General features: G+C 36.9%; 1 protein-coding gene across 3 annotated transcripts in view; it reads left to right on the top strand.

Annotated features, from left to right (window-relative positions):
- Nucleotides 1-21,897, top strand: part of VSNL1 (visinin like 1) — an 82,769-nt gene that overhangs the window by 36,303 nt on the left and 24,569 nt on the right. For all 3 annotated transcript variants that reach the window (XM_021525370.4, XM_021525372.4, XM_021525371.4), the window contains exon 2: nucleotides 2,896-3,062. In XM_021525370.4, the coding sequence (XP_021381045.1) occupies nucleotides 2,901-3,062 (162 nt within the window). In that variant the 5' untranslated portion in view covers nucleotides 2,896-2,900. The remainder of the gene's footprint in view (nucleotides 1-2,895; nucleotides 3,063-21,897) is intronic.

The raw sequence follows: 21,897 nt of genomic DNA, 5'->3' as shown, positions 1-21,897 counted from the left end.
TGTTGGCAGTAGCATACTCATTGCTAATGGGTGATTGTACTTTTTCAATAATAATAAGAGATTCAATGAAGCTCTAGAAGATGTTAGGATATGATTAACTAGATAATCTATGTATTTGAGTTTTATTCCCAAATAAGATGGATCTCACAGAGCCAGAAGTCTGAGTTTATATTTGATAATTATATGAGACTCTTGAGCTTTCTTGCAGATTGTAATTCAATTACTCTAAGAAAAGAGCTTTAAAACTTGAAGAAAGAATGAGTGCTTCTAATTCCAGGAAGCATTGTGACCAGCTTGGTCAGTTTGCTTACTCTGTCCCAAACAGAACCCAGCAGATTATGCACCATGCTGTGCTGGAGCAGCAAATAAGAGTACAGAGCCCAGAAATCATAAATTATACCTTTCTCAAATACTGGTTTGGTTCTGTGGAAAAAATATTTTTTGAGACTGTTTATTAAAATGTCAGCTGTGATTGCCTTTACTAGGAGATATTCCATAGTGAGGTACATCAGAAATGGCTGAAAGGTGTTTAGTACTTACTGAACAACCTGTGACAGACAGGCAGCTGCAGAAAACAAGGGACCTGGATCACAGAGGCAAAAAGCTGGTGACTTGTTTCTCTGACTCTGATGATAGGTTATGTGTGGATATGTTTACTCATGTGTTCTTCCACACATGCAGACCCACTCCATGCTCTGTGATGTTCTACAGTGGATTACGTTCCCACCACTGAGAACAGCAAAGGCAGCTTTGGCAGATGTGGCTGAGATTCACCACATCTGTTCTGTTCCACCTCTCTGGAGTGCCAGGTCCAAGGGCTGTAAAGCTTACATGGATGAAGATAAAAAAGCTGCTGTAACAGAAAAGTGGTCAGTCAAAACCACTTGATTTTTGCCCATTGAGGATGCTTTTTTTCATCTGTAAATAGTGTTAAGTTAAATAGTTCTGGGGATATGAATCCAGGTGAAGAGTCAAGCAAAAGCACAATTGGCTAAATTAAGAGAGAGAAAAAAAACGCTTTTTGAATCTACCTAGGATAGTTACTATAGCTACTGAATATCTTTAGGGGTTTTCTGGATCCTAAGCAAAGCACCTTATGACTTCAAAAGGTAACAGAGTGTAAATAAAAAAGAAAAAGAAAGTAAACATGCCCCATAAAGAATAAAACAAACTTTAGAAAGTCATTGTTTCTTGTAAAATCTGAGTGGGAGCTAGAGAAATAACTGTATTATTATTCTTTAGTCTCCATGGGATTTAAATTCAGAATGTGCCAAACTGGGTCACTGTCATACATGAGAATGTGGGGACTTCCAAAATAAGGCTGGGGCAGTTGCTCTAAGTACTGTAAATTGCCAACCCATCATTTAGTCAAAACAGCTGATTTCTGGACATCTGCATGTATAGTTTTACCTGTGGCAATTAACTGGAAGATTGAACTCCCACATATTTGTGCTAAGTTTGCCAAAACCTGTGAACAGAAGAACCTCCAAGTAAGTTTAGAGCATGGAGCAAGTTTAGACCAGGGAGGAGGACCATGGCCACAAGGGAGAGGGGCCATGAGGTCTTTCAGGAACAGAGTTGGTGCTGCTATGGCACCAGGGGATATGTTCAACACACACACAGACCAGGAAGAATTATTAACTTTGCACTTGTTCAAGGAATGTTCTCATAAAGGAAATTATATAAATATATTGATTTGTTGGAACAGAAAAATATATGTCCTTCTGAGGAGAAAGAAACTTCTGCTTTCAAATAGGGGAAGATGCCAAATTAAAATTGGGAATGGGTGGTGATATGGACTAGAAATCAATGTATTCAGTGTGGTGCAGTCATTAGACACAGATGCTGAACTGAAGATAAAAATGGAAATGCAAAGCTGGTCTCTGGAAAGAAATTTTTCATTGCTTTGCAGTTCTCTACAGGACAAGTTAAGTGCTGTCTGTCATCTGATTAAAAAGTAACAGAAAGATATCTGTAATGAAAAAAACTGTAGCAAAATAGGAAAATGCTAAAGATGAGATTTTCTCTAAAGTTCTCTCAAAGGACATCTTTGGTCAAATGTCAAAGCACCTGAAAGTGTCTCAAAGGGCCAACATGGGTAGTACTGAAATTACTGTATTTATCTATACACACGTGCAAATTTAGTATTTCTGTTTAATATTTTAAGTGTATACAAAATGTGTTTGACAAATGAAGTGAATATCTTCAGAGTTAATGGTGATGAAATGTAAACAGTGATGAAATGTAAACCATCCAATGTTTATTATTATGCATTAAATATTTAAATATACATCTATTTATACATATGTGTATGTACAAATGCATAAGAATTAAATTTATTTTTCCAGTTTGGTTTCATAATTTTTTGAGATGAAGTTTATGGACTCTTGCATTGCTTCCTCCCTGTGGAATACCTAATGCTGTATGTTACAAGCCTGTCTGTCCACAGCCTTGGACATGTGAGGAGTAGCTGCTAATGTAGTTGTCATATCAGAAGATATTTTCAAGTCAAAGATAAAGAGGAATTCTGTGGACATCCCTGAATCTGTGAATTTTTTTTTGTTACATTCAAAGATAAAAAAAAGTAATCTTTTTCAATCTTACTGTAAAGAAAAGCTGTAAATTGCCTAATTTTAAGGCAAAAGAGAGTAGTCTGTGTCCAGGCCTTAAGATTCCTAAATGAAAGAAGAATGTTGCATTTTTCACTATTTTCAGCCTCCAATAATCAAGCATAACATAGATTCATCAGCAAAATCATCATCATCATAGCAAATCAGTGAAGTTGTGTTTGACCGAAAGCAGCAGTGAATACAAAGCAATTGTTCAAGTTATGTGGCTAGTTCCAATTTAAAATATTCACATTTGACTAATTTTACTCATTTATTTCTTCCTAAGGCAAAATGGGGAAACAAAATAGTAAGCTGGCCCCTGAGGTGATGGAGGATCTGGTGAAGAGCACGGAGTTCAATGAACACGAGCTAAAACAGTGGTACAAAGGATTTCTAAAGGACTGTCCAAGTGGTAGACTGAACCTTGAGGAGTTTCAGCAGCTCTACGTAAAAGTAAGTTATTTACTAAGTTATTTGTTAACTTAAAAGTAAGTTATTTAACTGTAAAAAAATAAAGTAATGTAAAGCAAACACATGGTCCAGAGCTGCTGGTCATTTAGACTGAGGAATAACTTTTCTTGGAGAAGCAATGGTGAAATGAGGCAATGAGTGGGAAGTGTTACCCTCTTCACACCAGTGATTTGTGTAACTATAGTGACAAGAACCAAAAAATTTAGGAAAAAAGCTTTGATTTATTCACAAGAAATGTAATACATTCTCTGTGCTGTGAAATTCAGTACGTGAATTTCAAATTTTAAAGGCGATGTTGTTCATAAGGATTAAAGGATAGCCATGGTCCTGTTCAATATAAGCCATATGATTGCTGGACATATTTATATAAAAGTGGTGAAGTTTTATGACAGTAAGACCTGCAGATAAATTATGCACTGTGCACAAAGCATTCCATAAATTTTAGGTGTTGCCGTTATTTTTTCCCTGCTGTCACTTTCCTCATTTTATTGGGAAGGGAAAGCAGGCTGATCTGTTTATTTTCTTCTTATTTTTCATCACTTTGTCATGCTCAATGCAGTCTTTCCTTTTACATTTATTATGTAGTTATTCTGTAACAAGAAAAACATGGGGGTAGCATAAAAAGTGTATTCATGTTACAAAGATAATTATATTTTAATTCAGAATTGAGTGCCGACCTAAAGGTCAGACACTTCAAAGTAATGTTAATTAGGACAAATATTGAATGGCAGTGATGAACTGTAGGATCAGAAAAGCTCATAAATACAAAGTGAGGCTGAAAAAAAATAAAGCAACCTTTCAAATGTAGTTAATAAGTAGTTAAGATTGAGCACACTGGCAATTTTTGCAGACAAGCAGGACTGTTGTTTTCCTCAAATGCACGCTGCAGCTCTTTCCTAAATTTCTTCAGCATTGAACCAGATCCCTCTGAAAAGTATTACCTAGACCCTTTTTCTTTCTAATAAATGGTTCTAGCATAAACTTCTAATTCACCTTACACAAATAAGCTTCTGTCTTCATATTTTAATATTCATGGCTGAAGAAGATGTTGCCTCACAATCCTATTCTTAAGAATAGGAGTTTGTAATGAATGAGTTTGTAATGAATTATATTTTCAGATGAAAGAATCTGTACAGCCTCAGGTGTTGTGCTTATTATTGGCTGATAATTTGTAAGTTCCACTTTAAACAGTAATCACTGCACATCCAACAGGAGCAGACATCCAGTCATTTCGCATATCTGTTTCTGGGAAAAGTAAACAGTCTTTAAAAAATTCTTAATAAAGTATGTCTGCTCGTCAGATATTATTTTTTTCATTTTGGAAAATCACAGTAAAGGTGGTTTCTGGGGATTTGTTTTGTTTTGTTGTTGTTTGTTTGTTTGTGGCTTTTTTTGGCTTTGTTGTTGATGTGGGTTTGTTTTTGGGGTTTCTTTAGGTTTGTTTGTTTGTTTGTTTGTTTTTGGTGGGTTGGTGGTTTGGGGTTTTTTTTATGATTTTGTATGCTGTGAAGAAAAACATCTGTAAATAACTCAGGACTCCCAGGACTCCTTCAAACAGGTATTTGAAGCATTCATAGATATTTCACAAGATACTTTACTTGTGAAGACACATCAGAGAGCAAATTCAGTATCATGTTTGCAGAGATGGTAGTGCAAAAAATTACATGAAGAGCACAAGAAGTATTTTGCTCTTTAAATTTGAAGACAGCTTTGTAATCTTACTAAGCTGCAATATCCTGCTTTTAGTTTTATGGTCTCATGTATTTTTAGACATGGGCATCAAATGTGATTCTCTCCCTTGCTTTGGTAGTTGTGGGGTTTGATTTTTGGCTATGTAATGACACTGCCATATATCTAATCCAGTTTATTATTATCCTTTATTTAATGTCTATACAGGGCAAAATACTAATCTTGTGAGGAGAAATACGATTAGCTGTAGTAAATCCAGAGGTTTACTTCTCTCTGTGTCACAGAAATGCTTGTCAAATAATGTTCTGAGGAGCTTCTTCTGTGTAGGACACTCTGTATACCCCAGAATGTGTTATCTTCTGACTGCAGATAAACCCCTAGATGTCAAATTTGATCTTTCCAGGAGGAGCCACAAGCAGGAGACCTGAATCATTATGATTACATTTATAGCATCTGAAATCTCTTAAAATATATTCGGGGTGAAAACATGTGTATTGATTTGTAATTCCTCTGCATAAACTTCTGGTTGGGAGGGATGACATTTATCTGTTTGTCTGAACTGGATTTTATTGAGGAAGATTTCCATAGATCAATATATTTTGAAAAGAAATACAAGACTTTCCTCCCCTTCCAATTCATGCTGACTTAAGGTGACATTGTTTCTTCATTTGTGAGAGCTGTGGAGTGCATTTTCTTGTGTGTTGATAAAAAGATGTTGATCATCTAACTTAGGTGCAAAGCAAACTCCTTTTTTTTTTTACTCATACACAATAGAAAATATCCTCAGCTTAAACAGACAAAACATTTTATATTAGCAATACTTTGAAGTGAATTTCCTGATTGTCTGCACTTCTCTTCCATCGGAATTACAAAGTGGGGTGCACAATATTAGGGCATAGAAACTGTTTGGGTTTTTGTTTTTTTCATGAAACATAACTAGTTGTGTCCTGGAATCACAGCTAATGTGTTGCTGTATCTAATTGTTGCTAATAAGCTCGAGCTGGTCTGAAAGGGAACCTCCAGAACAGGTGTGATGTGGATGTCAGTTCCTCAACATGAACCCTTCAAACTCTACATATTTGCATCAATTGTTCTGTGCTGTTTACTGATGCAGATGAAGACTGTATTGACTAAAGGGGGAAATTACTCTAGTTTGGCTTGGGAACATTTGCTATTGAAGTTTCCATTATGAATACAAATCATCCAGTGCTTAAAATAAATAGCAGTTACATCAATGGACTCTGAAGAAAAATTATTTGCAGCATTTTTAATGTAAGTGTCTATAAAAATATTTAGTCAAGAATACCTCTTTTAAATAAGCAGCTAATAGGCAGAAATATACTTCATATTGTTGCATATTGAATATTTTCTACAATATAATAGGTTAATTGAAAAGATTAGTCCATTTTTGGGTAGATGGATTCTTCTTGGGATACAAAATCTGTGGCAAACTGTTAGGGCTCATGTTTCCCTCCATGGTGCTGAATGAAGTGAAGGCTTCTGCAGTTTTTTAAGTAGTTTATTGAAGAGTTGGTTATATACTGGAAGCCCAGAGCCACAAAGAATCCTAAATACTGAAACTCAGATATCTGTCCTGACAGTCTGCACAGAGCATGGGAGGAGGAGAAATCTGTGGATAGCATTCTGAGGAAACTAAAACTCAAGCCAACATTTTGTAAATAATCATGCAAAACCACAAGGCATTGCTCAGGACAGGAGCTGGTGCTAAATTCTAAGTTCCTCCAGGGTATGGGAGTTACATCTTCCTACTTCAGAGAACTGTCTAGAACAGGAGAAAAAGCAAAATCAACGGAATCCTTTTGCTTTCTCTCTTAAATGACAAAAATAATATAATCGCCTTACCTTTATCACAGTGGTTATGTACTACATATGCTGTAGAAAACTGAGTCAATTAGAGGAACAGCATTGCCAGCAGATCAAGGGAGGTCATCCTGCTCCTCTACTCAGCCCTGGTGAGATGCACTTGGAGAGCTGTGTCCATTTCTGGGCTCCTCAGAACAAGAGATGGAGATCCTGAAGCGAGTCCAGCAGAGGGTGACAAAAATAATGAAGGGACTGGAGCATCTCTGCTATGGAAAAAAGCTGAGGGAGCTGAGCCTATTCAAGAAGAAATAATCGAGAGGGGATCTCATCAATGTTTATTAGTATTTGAGGGGAAGGTGTCAAGAGGATGGACCAGGTTCGGCCCTGTAGTACCCAGAAATAGGTCAAGAGGCAGAAAGGGATGCACAGGGAAGTTTCTCCCAAATATGAGGAAGAAATTCCTTACTGTGCAGTGACCACACACTGGAAAAGGGTGCCCAGAGAGTCAGGGGAGTCTCCCTCACCAAAGATATTCCAGAACCCTCTGAATGCAGTCCTGTGCCATGTGCTCTGGGATAACTCTGCTTGAGTAGAGAGGTTGGACCAGATGATCTGCTGTGGTGTCTTCCAACTTTACTCATTTATCAGAGACAATTATCATGTCTCTGTTTCAATCTGCACTTCTTGACCTCTCATTTTTCTACCTGTGATGAGATGCGACCTTCTGGGCTGCTGGCAATATCACAATTAACCTCTTTTTCTGTAGGAAATAGCATCAGACAAGCTGAAACCTAAAATTTCCTTCTTCAAAGAAAATACCCTAACTGTTAAGCTTAATCCTTACTAGCTGCCTTGATTTTTCTTTTTCTCTCTTAAAAAGTCTTTAATTCTTTTATCTTGCAGAAAACTTCATTATCATTGCAGGCAGAGAGCTAAGAAATTAATATACAAAACTGTCATTAAAATAAAAGCTACCAATAAAAAACTCTTGAGTGTTCCTATCATTCTTTAGGGTTTCTTGCTGTCTAGAGGGCCAAATACATTTTCCTTCAGATCTTTTGAATTCACTGGGTTTAGATGAATATGCCCTAGAGTGTGTAAGTGTGCATAATCACTGCTAATATTCACAGGAATTATGCATGTTTATTAAGTGGAAAATAGGCTTCTATATTGTGATACTTCTTGGAACTGGGTCACTGAACATGAGAAGCATATCTCTGCTCTAAGAGAAACAAGCACAATGGTCCTTTAGTGGAAAGAGTAGAGTTAGGAATGTTCATGATATAATGCTAACACTAATAAAGTAATTTACTTTGTGAATTTAGTGCCCCTGTATTAGTTAGATATGTTTTGGAGTTTTATAGATAACTTTTAAATGAAGGGGGAAAAAAAGAAGAAAAGAATGCTATTTTGTTAATTGGAATCAAATAGTTTGTCATATTTTTGGCTTCTATCTCACATTTCCAGCCTTGAAGGGAATTGATTTTTAGTCCGTCATTTTAATATGCGTAGAACAAAAGAATCTCAAAAATGTATTGAGATTTAAGTGGGTGTATTTGCAGCCTCTTTCAAGACAGACTAACATCTTTCTAAAGATGGCACAGAGCTCCTCAAAATATCAGGTTAGAGCTGGATTTCAGGCTTTCAGTGGCTGTAAAAAAGTAGGATTCCAGAATGGCACAGCTGTGTTTACAGATGTCCCAAACATAGATGCAATTGTACTGGCAGAAACTGATGTTTCCTGGGATCATCTCTTAACTGGTAGAGCTGTGCTGGCTTTATGAATGTGCTTGGGCACTTAAGCTCTCCCTATAACAGGAATACCTTTAAGGTATATTATACTAATGTTAAGTATATTATACCAAATATAATTGATATATGTAGCATATTATACCAACCCTGTGTTGCTGTAGAACTGCAGCATGTCTTGAAATAATGTATATTATAAAAAATGTTGATTTATCTACCCACACAATGATTTTAGCCTTGTTGCTACCTTCCAGAAGATTACATCTAGTGTGCCAGCAGTATTCCTGGAGAGTATGACAGGATATTTGCTTGCATGAAGCACCTAAATTTAACTGCAACACAGAAAGCATCATATGTATTTATAAAGATTACTCAAAAAAACTCTTTAAACTTATTAATATTACTGCTGTGTTACTGAATTTTTCAAACTGATATGGAATAATAAAACTAATGCTGTTATTTTAGAAATCTGTGATGCAAACAAATAGAACAAGAAATAGCACTGGTTTGGGGACATCACAGTATGGCTCTATAAGGAGGAGTGCATATTTATATGGGCAGATAAAGTCTGGAAAGGCATGGCAGTAATATTATTTGCTTCAGTAGAAGCTTTGCTTGTGGGGGGGTAGTAAAACTGTTGATGAGGTAGAGATTCTTAATGCATTCCTTAAGCACTTAATACAAATCTGCACATCTGAGACAATTATTATAAATCATTAGGGAAAAAAAATCTCTTTTTCACCAGAGGTTCAGTGAAGTTGCTATGAAAAGAAAATTAATATAGCAGAATCTAAATGCAGTGTGCTGAAAAGCAACTGGGCTTGTGGCCCAGCACTATCACTGGGGAGTGCTTTTCAGGATGAGCAATCTTCTTGGTGCTCCAAAACTGTATTAAAACTGAGTTCTGATAACTTTAAAACCAAAAGTGATTGCAACTGCTTTTCAAACAGGACTTGGCCAAAAAAAAAGGCATGGTATTGTTGTTTGGATGTTCTCCATACTAAACTGCTTTTGCCATTGTTCTTTTTCTTCTCCTTATAGACATGAATAAGCAGGTCCTGTGCCAAAATGCAGGTCTACTTCTAAACCACATAAAAGGCTTATTTATATTTCAAGCAGAAGCTGAGATTGTGCTCCATGCATTTTAAAACAAAGGGCCGGAATGCGTCTCACTTATAAAACCGAAATCAAACAAAGCCTGAAGTCAGTGTTAACTTTGAAGCTGACTTTGAGCAATTCTGGGAAGGGGAGGACACTGGTAACGTGCCTTTCTGATGCATTTCTGTCTCTGTGCTTATCCCAGGAAAAATAATGTCTGGGCTTAATATCATTTTACGGAACAGATTTTAAAATCTATCTTTAGTAAAGAGAGCTTTAAAGATCAGCAACCCTGTTGAAAAACAAAACACAGTTAAAAACCACGGATTCTCTTTTAAGCTGCAAAGCAAATTGAAAACAGTAATTTGCAGAAGAGGACCAGCATGCTGGGTAGAAAACAGTTCTGAAAATATGACTGTAAATCTCAACACTGGATACTAAGAGCCTTTAACAATGTGGAATGGAGTCAGTTTAGATTGAAACACTAATCTCTGTGAAGCTAATAGGAATTTTCATTCCTGATCCTTACTTAAGCGCTTAGCACTGCACTGAGCTCCCAAAATTGTTTATCTTTGTGAGACCCAAGTGCTGTGAAGTCTGCTGCAAGCTCCATTAACCATTAGTGTCCAGTCCTGCAAGCTGGATGTAGAGTCTGGAGAGTTCCTCTCATCACATGTGAAGATGTGCACACTGGGAGCTGTCATTTAAAGGCAGCAACAGCTTAAAACCTAAATCTGGGAGGAAAGGGATGAAAGTAAGGGTCCTAAAGCTGGTAAAAAAGTTTCATAGGCAAAAAAGGACAAGTTCTTTTCTCCTTGCTTATGGCTAGTGGCTAATTTTAAAGGCTAAAATTCTTTTTTTTGTTTTTTAATTTTTATTTTTTGCTTCTGTTGCAGAGCATCTAATGGCTCATATCCTCTAGACAATCTCCTCTGGAGACTCTAAATCTGGGAAATGAGGAAGTCAGACAATTCTGAGATGAAATCTAAACAGCTAAATCTTAATTTCTTTGAACAGTAGCTTGTGGAGTATCCAGGCTAATGTAATGAATCTTCCTAATGCTTGAACAAATCAGTAACATATGCTGACACTGTCTGGAAGAGGCAGGAATCATGGTTGCATGAATCCAAAAAGCAGTCCAACTGTAAAAAGGCATCTTCAGGTCTTACAGAGTCAGCAGAAGTGTGGGAATGCAAAGATTTAGTCCAAACCTCTGATTATTACCAAGTATTTAATATATCTGTAATTCTGTGGCTATATGTGGTTCTTGGAGGCATTTAAAACTGCCTCCCAATGCATTGAAGAGAGTACATTGAGACAGGACAAGATGATCCAGCCTGGAATGCTTAAAAATATCACCATTTGCATGCATGCCCCAGTTTCCACCGTAGCCTGATAAAAGAATGTGGGCTGGGTAAATTTTCCAACAATAACATGCAAATTACTTTCACTTTGTCTTTTATTTTGAAGGAAGTTCACCAGTTCCCAAAACCGTCATGCATTTTTATAAGAGACCTTCTTCCTTTGCAGCTCACCTTTGATCTATGTTTTATTCCTCTGAGAAATCAAAACAATGAATTTGGGATACTGTGATTATTTCTGAAGCAAAATACTGAATTCATTAATAAGGCTATCTGAAGGGTAATAAAGGAGTCCTGCAGCTTGGACAGAAAGAGCCATTGCTTGCACTAAGAATGAGAGAGCTCAAAGAAAAAAACCCAGTGAACTGTCAGCATCATATCCCATAGCTGTTATCATGTTCAGATCTATTAGTTGCTGTAGCAATGCTTATTTTACCATTGTTGCATAGTCCTCACAACAGCTAACAAGACTGATCAGTGGTTCACAGCCTCGGCACAATCTGTTGCAAAAGTCAAGTGTTTCAGACTTTTGTCATCCTGAAACTTCTGTTTTCGACCTCCCTTCATCTCACCTCAGTGCTTTCCTTGTCATCACAAGGAAGAGTATTCACAAAACCAGTGAAAATCCTTGAGTGTGTGCAGGAGAGAGAAAGAGAGAGAGGTAATATTGATTCTACTTCTTCAGAGATCTTCCCTTCTCTTGCAATCAAATAAAATTGTCATAAATGAAGCACATAAATTCTCTTTATTACGTATGAACAGTTGAAATACTAAAATGTTAAATCATTTGCTTGATGTTTTTAGCAAAGTCAGGGTTGCAATTACTTCACAGGTCAAAGTATAAATATCCTTTACTTCATTTCTTTGGACTGAGGGTTTTTTTCCTACAGAATGGCTTAACAATGCCTTCCTGGATTTATACATGCACATAACAGTATGGCACTTCTGGCCAGATGTTAATCAAATATCTAGTTGAGATCTACACTGGTTTCTGGGCCTTGTAGTTAAAGTGTGACCATGTCTTAGTGGAAACCTGTATTTTAGGTCTTCAGTGACCTGGATTTTGAAATGCAGATCATCCTTTTAGGATGATTCTAGCCTTATTCTGAAGCCTAGTAAGCATGTCTTTTTGTTACTTGAGACAAAGTGAATAGGGTCTTTCAGTGACTTCTTCTTGTCACATTTCTTAAGCTGTTTGTTTAATATATATAAAAAAGCTGTTTAGTATTACAGGGTTCCTGAAGGAAGCATTAAACCAGGGTACTTCATTTCAGCACTGGAGTGAATTACTGTCATTTAAATTTTTTTACTTTTAAACATTAAAGTGCTTTCCTCTAGTATTAAAGTGTGCATTCAATATCTTGCTTGTGCACAAAGCCTGGAGCTGAAAACAACATTTTTATTTCAAAAGGTATGGACAGGAACTTGGTACTCTGAACCTCTCTGCATTGTCTCTGACTCCCTTCCTCACCTTCTCCTCCCTCTCTCGTCCCAGGAAACTCATCAGTCCTGCAGAAAGTTAATTTACCATACTAATACATACTTGATGGAGTGAGTCACTGTAGCTGGGTGTGAAAACCTCAAAACTTAAAGGGGGCTCGTTAGAGTGAACCCTGGCACTCAGAGCCAAGCATTGCCTGTGCCAGCCCGCTCCATCTGCCTGTGGTGTGCTGAGATGGAAAATCGCTGCTACCACTGCAACACCTGCTGCTGTGGGAAGCTACAGATATGCAGGTAATTAAACAAGGGCTTTTTCAGAGTACTGTGGAATGGAAAAGCATTTGGGAGCTTGGATAGTTATAAAGTCAAACACAGTTATTATTATCATGTAGACATTAGTTGACATTCCAGTCAGATTTCTACTACTCATAGTTTGAACACTTCTAGTACCATGGGATATCAACTTTTTATTCTTCAATGAGAGTAAATTTCCATCTTTTCATGTTTAATTAAGGCTCATAGGAATAGACTATTTGCACTGACAAAGCTAATGATTGCCAAATTGAGATGACTGACTGCTACCTGGCATGAGAATTAGGTAACTATCTTAATTTTATATTCAATCACAAACAAAACAAAATGCGAAAAACATACACTTTGGATGATAAAGTAATCAACAGAAGGAAAATTAGAAGGAGAATTTTCCATTTTACTAAAATAGATATGAAACATTCTCAGGGAAACGTGGTGTGAAATCCACTAGGTTAAGAAGATGTGAAGGCTGGCTCTCTAATTGCATGAATGGCTCAGAATTGAACATGCAGCTTTAAATAAAATCCTCCTCTAGTCCAGAGAAAGAGCAGTATATACAAAAGGGTAAATCAATACTGCAGTTCACCTCAAAGTGAATATCAATTGGGGATTATTTCTGTGTTAACAAAAAAAGGAATTAAAAATTCCTACATCATTAATTGAAATAAAATTGTATGTAGACCTTGTCAGCAGCTTTCAGAAGTATATTCAATTATGAAGTTATTTCTAGATGCCTCTAGAGGTTCTCTTTAATTTGGTAGAATATACCCTAGGATTTTAGGATATTAGGATATTACACACCTCTAAGCATACTTAGGACTCTACATCTTTCATTGACAGTTATCCTCAAATTTGCTCCTCCCTGTCAAACCCATCAGGGTAGGAGATGCATGAAGCCCTATTCCTAGACACATGAATTTTGGTAATGTGGTTCCTATCCCTGGTGCTAATACCAGATACACAGGGATTGATCCAGAGGAACAGTCCTTGAGTTTGCTTTTGTGTTCGCCGGCTCCAGCTTGTACTGCTAATTTCCATGTTGGCTGTACCTGTGTCCCTCTTCTAAATACCTTTTTGGTTCTGAAAAACTTTAATTCTGTTGGTGTTTATTAATATAGCAATTATTGTGTCCTGATTTTATGTTTTGGTGATATAATTGTAGCTTAAAACATTTAACTGAAATGATGGAGTTGTTTAAGAATGGATCAGCTAAACCAAGAAATTGTCTTGTGAAAGCCTCGCCGGACATCAGAGGCACACAGATGAATTTAGGTGATGTACTTCCTCCTAGCATGGATCTGTTTCCACCAGAATAAACTCCACGCAGCTGCTTTTCATCCAGCTGCTAAATGCTGGTCTCTGGAAGGTGATGCTCCTTGGATGCTGTCCTGGTGAAATGCAGATGTCCTTAGCTTCCTTCCTGAGCCTTTCTATCCTCACATATATGCCCCAGCCCCGGCAGGAAAGGACGGAGTTGTGAAATCACTGCTTCCCACCTACCTTCTGCTTCCCACTTACCCTCTCACCCACACCTTGGCTGGTCAGGTGTTGTCCCCTGTGCTCAATTAACAATGCTAATTTCATTTAGAAGGAAAATGCATCTTTCCTCAGGATCCAATTTCTATATTTCCATACAAAGCATCTTCAGCACATTGAGTCATATATCACATGTGCATTGGTACACTTAGTACAAACATTATAGACACACATTAAGCTTCTTGATTAGGACAAGTGATTTAGGTGGCAATCACTTCTGAGCTCACAGTTGCTTAATGATGACCCAATCCCACAGTTTTCTTGCAGGGAGACAGTTGTAGTACATCTAGAGCTGTAGAAGGATACAGCTGAACATCATTAGTTTTTATCTCATGCACAATTGTTTTTCATCTCATCTCTTCTGTTGCATATTTGTACAGAGCAAGGGATATCGTAAAACTCTATTTATTTCTCTTAGAAGTCAAACTTCACGATAATTTATATTTAAATATTTTAGATATTTATTTATTTTAAAATATAATTTCCATACATGATGTTTTTTTTGCTTCATTGTGTTTTTTTAAAACAAAGTAATACTTCAGATAACACCTAGGCTGAGAAAGATACACTTTCTGAGTTCTATATTGTGGTTTTTAAATGCTCAGCAAGAAAACTGTGGCTAAAGTCTAGAAAACAATGCTGAAAATTGTAGTTTATAATAGTAATAATCATGGTTATTATAAAGGTGCTATATGAGTCCTGGCTTGAATAAGCAGTTATTTATCTGTTGATTAGCTCTTGACACAATTAAACACACAGTGTATGACAAAGGAAACCCAAAAAATTAGTGACCTTGTGTTAAAATTGCTTGCTCAGTGCCACAAATTAGCCCCTGTGGTGTGTTAGTCTATCCACTCATTTATTTTTAAGATTCTTTTCCCCAGGAGCTTTTCTGTATAGCACAGAAATGATGTTTAATGGACCTGAGGTTATTTTCACAGAGACATAAGTTCTGTGGTTATTCTAATGTACAGGCAAGGACTGTAGGAATAAGGATATTTCTGCTTCCTGTATCTACTACCCTGGGGTATCTTTGAAACACGAAAAATCATGAGAAAGAGCACATGCTCTGGAACAACCTGAAAGGAAAGTATATTTTCATTCTCGGAAAATTTAGTTTCTCAAACAGAAAATCACCAGCAGGTCGACAGAAATAAAATTGAGTAAAAAAATACTGCTTACAAAAGGTATTTACCTTTTGCTGGTCTTTGTACCCAGCAGTTTCCTTTGAAGTGATGTACCTCTTTGTTACTTCTCTGTAAGAATAATGGCATTTTGCCAAAGAAACAAAATCTGTTTCCATAGAATGAATTGAACACATTCAGTATAAAAATTGCATTAACTTGTAGCCAAATTTATTAAAAATACAAGATTCAAAATTATTAGTTTGGCACACAAGCTTCTAATAATTCTATAGAAGTGGACTAGCTGTGGGAAATTAGCTCTTGAGCTCTATCCAGAAGGCAATTGTCAGTGGGAGAGAAAAAAACCCTGTATTCTTGCTGTCCAAGGCTGCAATTTTTTTCTGCACAGGCACAATAAATAGTTTTTGATAGAAATAAAGAGACTGCCAAATCAACCTATCTGAATAAAAAGTGCCTTGTGCTTTACACATGGGAAAAGTGCTCCAGAACAGTTAATCCCTACAAAAACATTATCCCTGGATTATCACCAGTAGTACTTGCCTTCAGGCAGTTTTCAGTTATTTGTTTCCATTTTCTATACACGTACCCAGTGTTTTTATTTGCACGTGACTGTTCATCTCAATCATTTTCTTTGCTCTCATCTATTCTGGGCTCGTGCGTGTGCATCTTACGTGCTGCCAGAATACTTTGGGCTGTATTTATGTTTCCAGATCCATAGAAATATCGTTCTACATATAACGCTGTGAAAGGCAGTACACAGTCCTAAAAGGACCACTGATTTCTGTGGGATGGCCCATGTCACTGCAAAGTACATCAGTGGGCCAGAGTACCTTGTACCTTTTCTCCTTCCCTCTTGTGCAGACACGATGTGAAGATCCCCTGCTAGTTCTGTGTCTGGGTGCTGTGAGCGAGTTCACGCAGCTCCCTGGCTGAAGAAGCCTCACAGGTTTTATTGCCAGCACGTTGGTGCAATTGCTGGGTCAAGGGACAGCTGAAGTTGTGTTGCTATGCAGACAGGATGTCTTGGAGCCCAAAGGAAAACAAAGGGAGAAAGAAACTCTCTACAAGAAATGCAGTCCCTAGCTACTGTCTAGATGACCTCCTGTATAACCAAAGGGAGTGGTAACAGTGCAACTCACATCTGCAATGGAGTGGGAGCATTATGGTGGAGGGTAAGAGTTTGCCCAAAGTGAGGATAGTTCCATTAATATAACCCATGATGGATTTAAAATGTGCTCTTTTAAATTGCCAGAACTCATTTATTGCATTAAGGCCTCAATTCTTGTTATCTTGCTATCCTAAATTGACAAAATGCAATATAATGAAAAAATAAATGTTTTCTTCCTAAAGAAACAAAGCACCCTCCTTCTTCTTGGAGTACACCAGAAGATGCAGCCTTGGCATCTACAAACGCCTGTACAATCCTGGCTGTCAGGCATGTGGAATCTTTAGATACATCCCCAGCTTCTTCTTAACTGTAATGTGCACTTCTTTTCTTCTCAGCTAGCTCATATCCTTCCTCCCTAGGGCAGTAGCTAGATGAGTGGTGAAGCCTGATGGGATGTCGGTTCCTCTTCCTTTTCTTCTCCAGCTTTTGAATTTTTACAAACTCAGCTTTGTCACTTCAGCACAAAGAGGTTGCTGTTAGTCGTGCTCATACAGCCTATGACTGGGGCTAGGTGATTTTATTTTCATTTGTCTCTCTCCTTACCTCAAGACAAGGGCAGTCCAATATCAGAAAGCCAGCACAGTCCTTTATGCAAAGAACCTTATATCTGGAAATTTCTCTGAAACAAAAGTCTACAAGCTCTGTCTGGCAAGATGCTGCATAGCAAAGTATAATGAATGGGCATAATTAAATGTTTGTTATTCATTGTTAACAGTGCAGAGAAACACTTGAGAAAAGCAACAATCCAGATTCTATTACCTGAACTAAAATGAAATGCATCCAGAAAGATTTTTGAAATGCCTTCCTTTTCGTCTTTAAACATATGCATTTCTAATTTATAAAACCAGAGATTGGGTGGGAGTCATTCTTTGTAATTTTAAAATTTTTTTATCTTATTTGGCAGTAATGAAAGTTATATACATGATGCTATCAAACAGTATAGGCTTGAAAAACGAAGGTAAATTTAAAAGAGAAGAAATTGAGATTGGAAGATTTAAAATTACATTTATTTTTATAAACCTAAGTGGTTTAAAAATTAAGACAGATGATGAAGGTTATGTTGACAGGGGGACATTATCTAGACAAGCCATTCCCTATTTATTGTTGTGCATCTATAATAAAACACATGGTAGTGAGAAGACTTGCACTTGCAGGCTTTAGATAAGGTTGTAAATAAACAGATGTAAATAAACAGAATCATAGCTAATGGTGATGTTCAAATCCATGGAAGATTTGACACCTTCTGAGGGACCAAGGTTTAGCTTGCATTTTTCCAGCTTCTTGTTTTATAACATATGAAACACTGCAAAAGAATGACAGATGGCCCTTTGGCTGATTTTTTTTTGTGATGAATATATGGTCACTTTTTGTCTCTTGTATGGAAATTCCTTCTCTCTTGGTAACTCCTACAAGCAAATATGCCATTGCCAAGCTGTTCCTGAAATTATAAATATCTGGGAGCACAGAGAAGATGCTGGATTGGGCACTCCTGGGAACTCCCAGTCAAGCCATTGTGGGTTTTTTTTCAGTTCATTGGCCAAACAAATCAGATTGCCACATCTGTTTAGCCAGATGGCCTTTCTAGTGTCATGAGGAAAGTGCAGTCAAAATACTATCTATAACTAGCACAAGGATTGTATTGGCAACTTGATGCAGAAAAGGACTTACATTACAGTAAACCCCTCTTAATGGTATTTGATGACAGTTTCCTTTTCTAACAGGCAAATGAGCTGAGCACCATCTCCAGCCATGGTTTGGGTAGGTGGAAGCCATCATGCTGAGTAGAGCTACAGCTGGTTTCTAGACTGCAGGATGGAAACACTAATTAATCTAATTAATACAATATTAATATATTAGAATCATAGAATCATAGTATTGGCTGGATTGGAAGGAATCTTAAAGATCATCCAGTTCCAACCTTCCTGCCATGGGCAGGGATGTCTTTCACTACATCAGCTTGCTCAAAGCCTCATCCAACCTAGCTTTGAACAGTTCCAGACATGAGACATCCACAGCTTCTCTGGGCAACGTGTGCCTGTGCCTCACCACCCTCATGGTAAAGAATTTCTTCCTAACATCTAATCTAAATCTGTCCTTTTTCAGTTTAAAACCATTGTCCCTGTCCTGTTACAATTCTTGCCCATATAAAAAGTCCTTCTGCCTCTTTTTTATAAGCTTCCTTTAAGGTGCTGAAAGGCTGCTACAAGGTCTCTCCAGCTCCTTCTCTTCTCCAGGCTGAACAACTCCAATTCTCTCTGTCTCCAATTCGCTCCAGCACCTTTGATGCTTCCAGCCCCTTGCACTTGACCTTAAGAAACTTCATGAGGTTCTTTTGGGCCCATTTCTCAAGTTTGTCCAGGTCCCTCTGGATGTTATCCCATTCTTCTGTCTTCTATTAGTCTCAGCCTGACCTGCTTGATATGAAATCAGATCTTGATTTTTTGGTTTTTTATTTTTTATTTTTCCAGCACTTGTCAACAAAAGAGTATTGTGTGTATTTTGGGTTCATTAGACTTCTTTTTCTTCTCTTCTGCTCAATCCACTCTACAGACATTAGTATTATTATTAGGTGTATCCTACATAATTTAAAAAAAGGAAGGAAATTATCTTTCCAACTGTACAGAAATTATTTGAGATCCTTTTCCAAATTATCATTTGGTTCATTATGGCCTTAAAAAGAAGATTATCCCAGAGGATAATCAAGCTGTGGTTGACTTCTAAGAATTTGCAGTGACTAGCTATTTGTGATGGAGCCAACTGAACATTTCAATATTGTATGACAATTTAATATAGCTAATAATGTGGATTTTGTCCTTATAGACCTTGAAAATTCCAGTATTATAGGAGAAATGCATGGGACTTAGCTACCAATGGAGAACAAAGGCATTTCAACGGGAAATTATCTCATTGCAGGATAGATGTATGAGGGACATGGCAGAAATCATTCTTGAAAAGAATCTAACTACCTGTATCTAAAGGATGCCAGTGAGCTGTTAGATGTCTAGAACTGGGAAGAGGAACCCAGACCTTTGTAAAAGGTATTTGAGAGAAAAGCAATTTTGCATAATAACAATAATAATTAAAATTTTTCCCAATTTGCAAACTATAATATAGATTTTATGATGTTGTTTAGAACATGCAAGCATGTTTTATATCAAGATCTCATAATACTTTCTTAGCAAATGGTAAAAATCCCAGAGATAGTCCTACTTCACACATTCTTTATATTTTTGTTGTTGTAAAATTCAAGTATCCACTGTGATCATTGGAAAGAATTTCTTCCCCTTTGGTGGAAACAAAATCAAATTCTGTGGACTCAGATGGAAAAAGGGAAAGCAAAAGCTGAGGTTCATGGAAAAAGTTGTGCTTTTAGGTATTTGTAAACTATTTATTTGCTTAGCTTAGAGCATATTCATGCTGGGCAAAAAAGATTGTTTCTGAGTTTTTATTAGTTTTGTGATAATTACAATAATTACTTTAAAAGTCAAAACCCAGGAAATTCTAAATGAGACAGTATAATTATAATATATAACCATAATAATGCTTCCTTCCATTCCTCACTTGGGTATTGTGAGGCTTAATTAGTTAATGTTTGTACAGCAGTAAAATGCAAAACACCGTAAAAGTATTAAGCATTTTTCCTGTTTCAGTTCTTCAGTATAACCAATTATATTTCATAAGGTTTTTAAAGGAGATAATTTAAAAAGATCTATGTAAACCAAACTGTATTTTATATCTGTCTTGCTGGGAGATGGAGTGGCAAATCAGTGTTTAATTGCATCAGTATTTCACATGAACCTGCTGACACTGTGACAATGGATTTGGCCTAGAAATATTTGTTGATTATCATATTTCTGGGCCATGCAACAAAATTAAAGTGTTCTCATGGGAGCCAGAGACACAGCTGATGAAAATAAATAGAAAAGGAGTGTCACAAGCTGACAAACCATCATATTTAGAAGGGGGAAAAAATAATGAATAAATAGCATTTTGTTGAAATAAATAAAATCTTTTGTCAAATATTTAGAGTAGGAAAATCTGTTATTTCATTCTTTCCCTGTACAGAGTTCAGTGAAGAAAAACAATATTGTGCCATATATAAATATGCAATGTATAAACAACAAATGGAGCTAGAACTCAGAGAATATGGCACTGTAGAGCAAAATATGAAGTTTTTATTATCTTTAGGCCTAAGAAGTCCTGATCAAGATCTGTGTTTCAAAAAAACTGCTTTGCACACTGTAAGAGTCAGTCTGAGTTGGAGGTGGAAATAGACATAAATGGATTTTCAGGCAATTTCTTTAACCTCTGGGAATGATATGCAGAGTCTGTCATCTAAAATCCAGGGCATTCTGCAGTAGATTATTGGTTATTTAGTCACCCTCATCTCTACTATTGAGCTTCAGCACAGAATCAAGGTTTGGGATGAATTTTGCCATCTGAAGGTTAGTTTGCTTTTTTTGAGCTGCACTAGAGTCAATGGACAGACAGAGGTAGTTCCATGGGATTGTTTGTTTTGTCTGCCTTATGCAGAACCATCTTTGTTTCTTTAATAGCTGCTGGACCAAAGGAGAGTTCTCAAAGGAATTAATCTGATCATAAACCTTTATTTTTGAAAGAAATTAATGATGGTATGGAAGCAGCATTCTCCTTTCACTATAGAGGGATTTTCATGTTTTGAATCTGTCTTTTAGACTTAGACAACATGGATGCAAATCAGATAAATTGCATGAGTGTGGACTCACCCCTAAACGTGTTACATGCCAGCAATGCAGAAAATACTGACATAGGGGTAGAAAGGGACAGTTCTCATCATTGATAGGGGTCATTCTCAAGTCAATTTGTTCTAGGTTGGAGACCATGTTAGGTTCCCTTCTGATTCTTAATTCTTCTGTAGAATTAAGAAGCTTAGGTTGTAATCTGCATGTTTCTGTGAGCACATGGATCTGTCAAATGCAGATTAAAACAGGTATTTTTTTAAGCAAAGAGGGAGTGCTAAGCAGTTGGCTTTGGATCCACATTAACATTTGGATCAATGCTTTTTAAAACAAGACTTAATGAAAACAGATTTAGAAAATAAGAAATCCCAGTTCTATAAAGGTGCTGAAAGTTTTGTGGTTGACGTTTGAGAATCTATTATTTCACCCATTAAATGAAATGAAGAGTGGCCTATTTTACTGGTAATCATATGATGGTTAAAATGCTGAAATAATCAATATGTAAAAGCAATCATAATTAAATATTGACTCTTAATTTTTTAGTTTTAGTCTCTATTACTTGTGTCAGGCCAGTTGGATATGTATTCAAAACTGTGCTTTGCTGGAAAGAAATGGTGCCACTTACTCCACTCCCAGACAATTTATAAACATCTGCTTTTAGCAGGCAAAGGCTTTCCACTTTTGAAACCATGAGAATTTCCATTATTGCATTTACATGTGCCTCAGCTGCTGCTAAGCAACAGGGCTGTTACCTGCCAAAGCCTGGAGTTAAATCCC

The sequence above is a fragment of the Lonchura striata genome, chromosome 3 (genome assembly GCF_050655825.1).
Source record: "Lonchura striata isolate lonStrDom1 chromosome 3, ASM5065582v1, whole genome shotgun sequence".
NCBI classification, from domain to species: Eukaryota; Metazoa; Chordata; class Aves; order Passeriformes; family Estrildidae; genus Lonchura; species Lonchura striata.
This window is presented reverse-complemented; position numbering and strand designations above follow the sequence as displayed.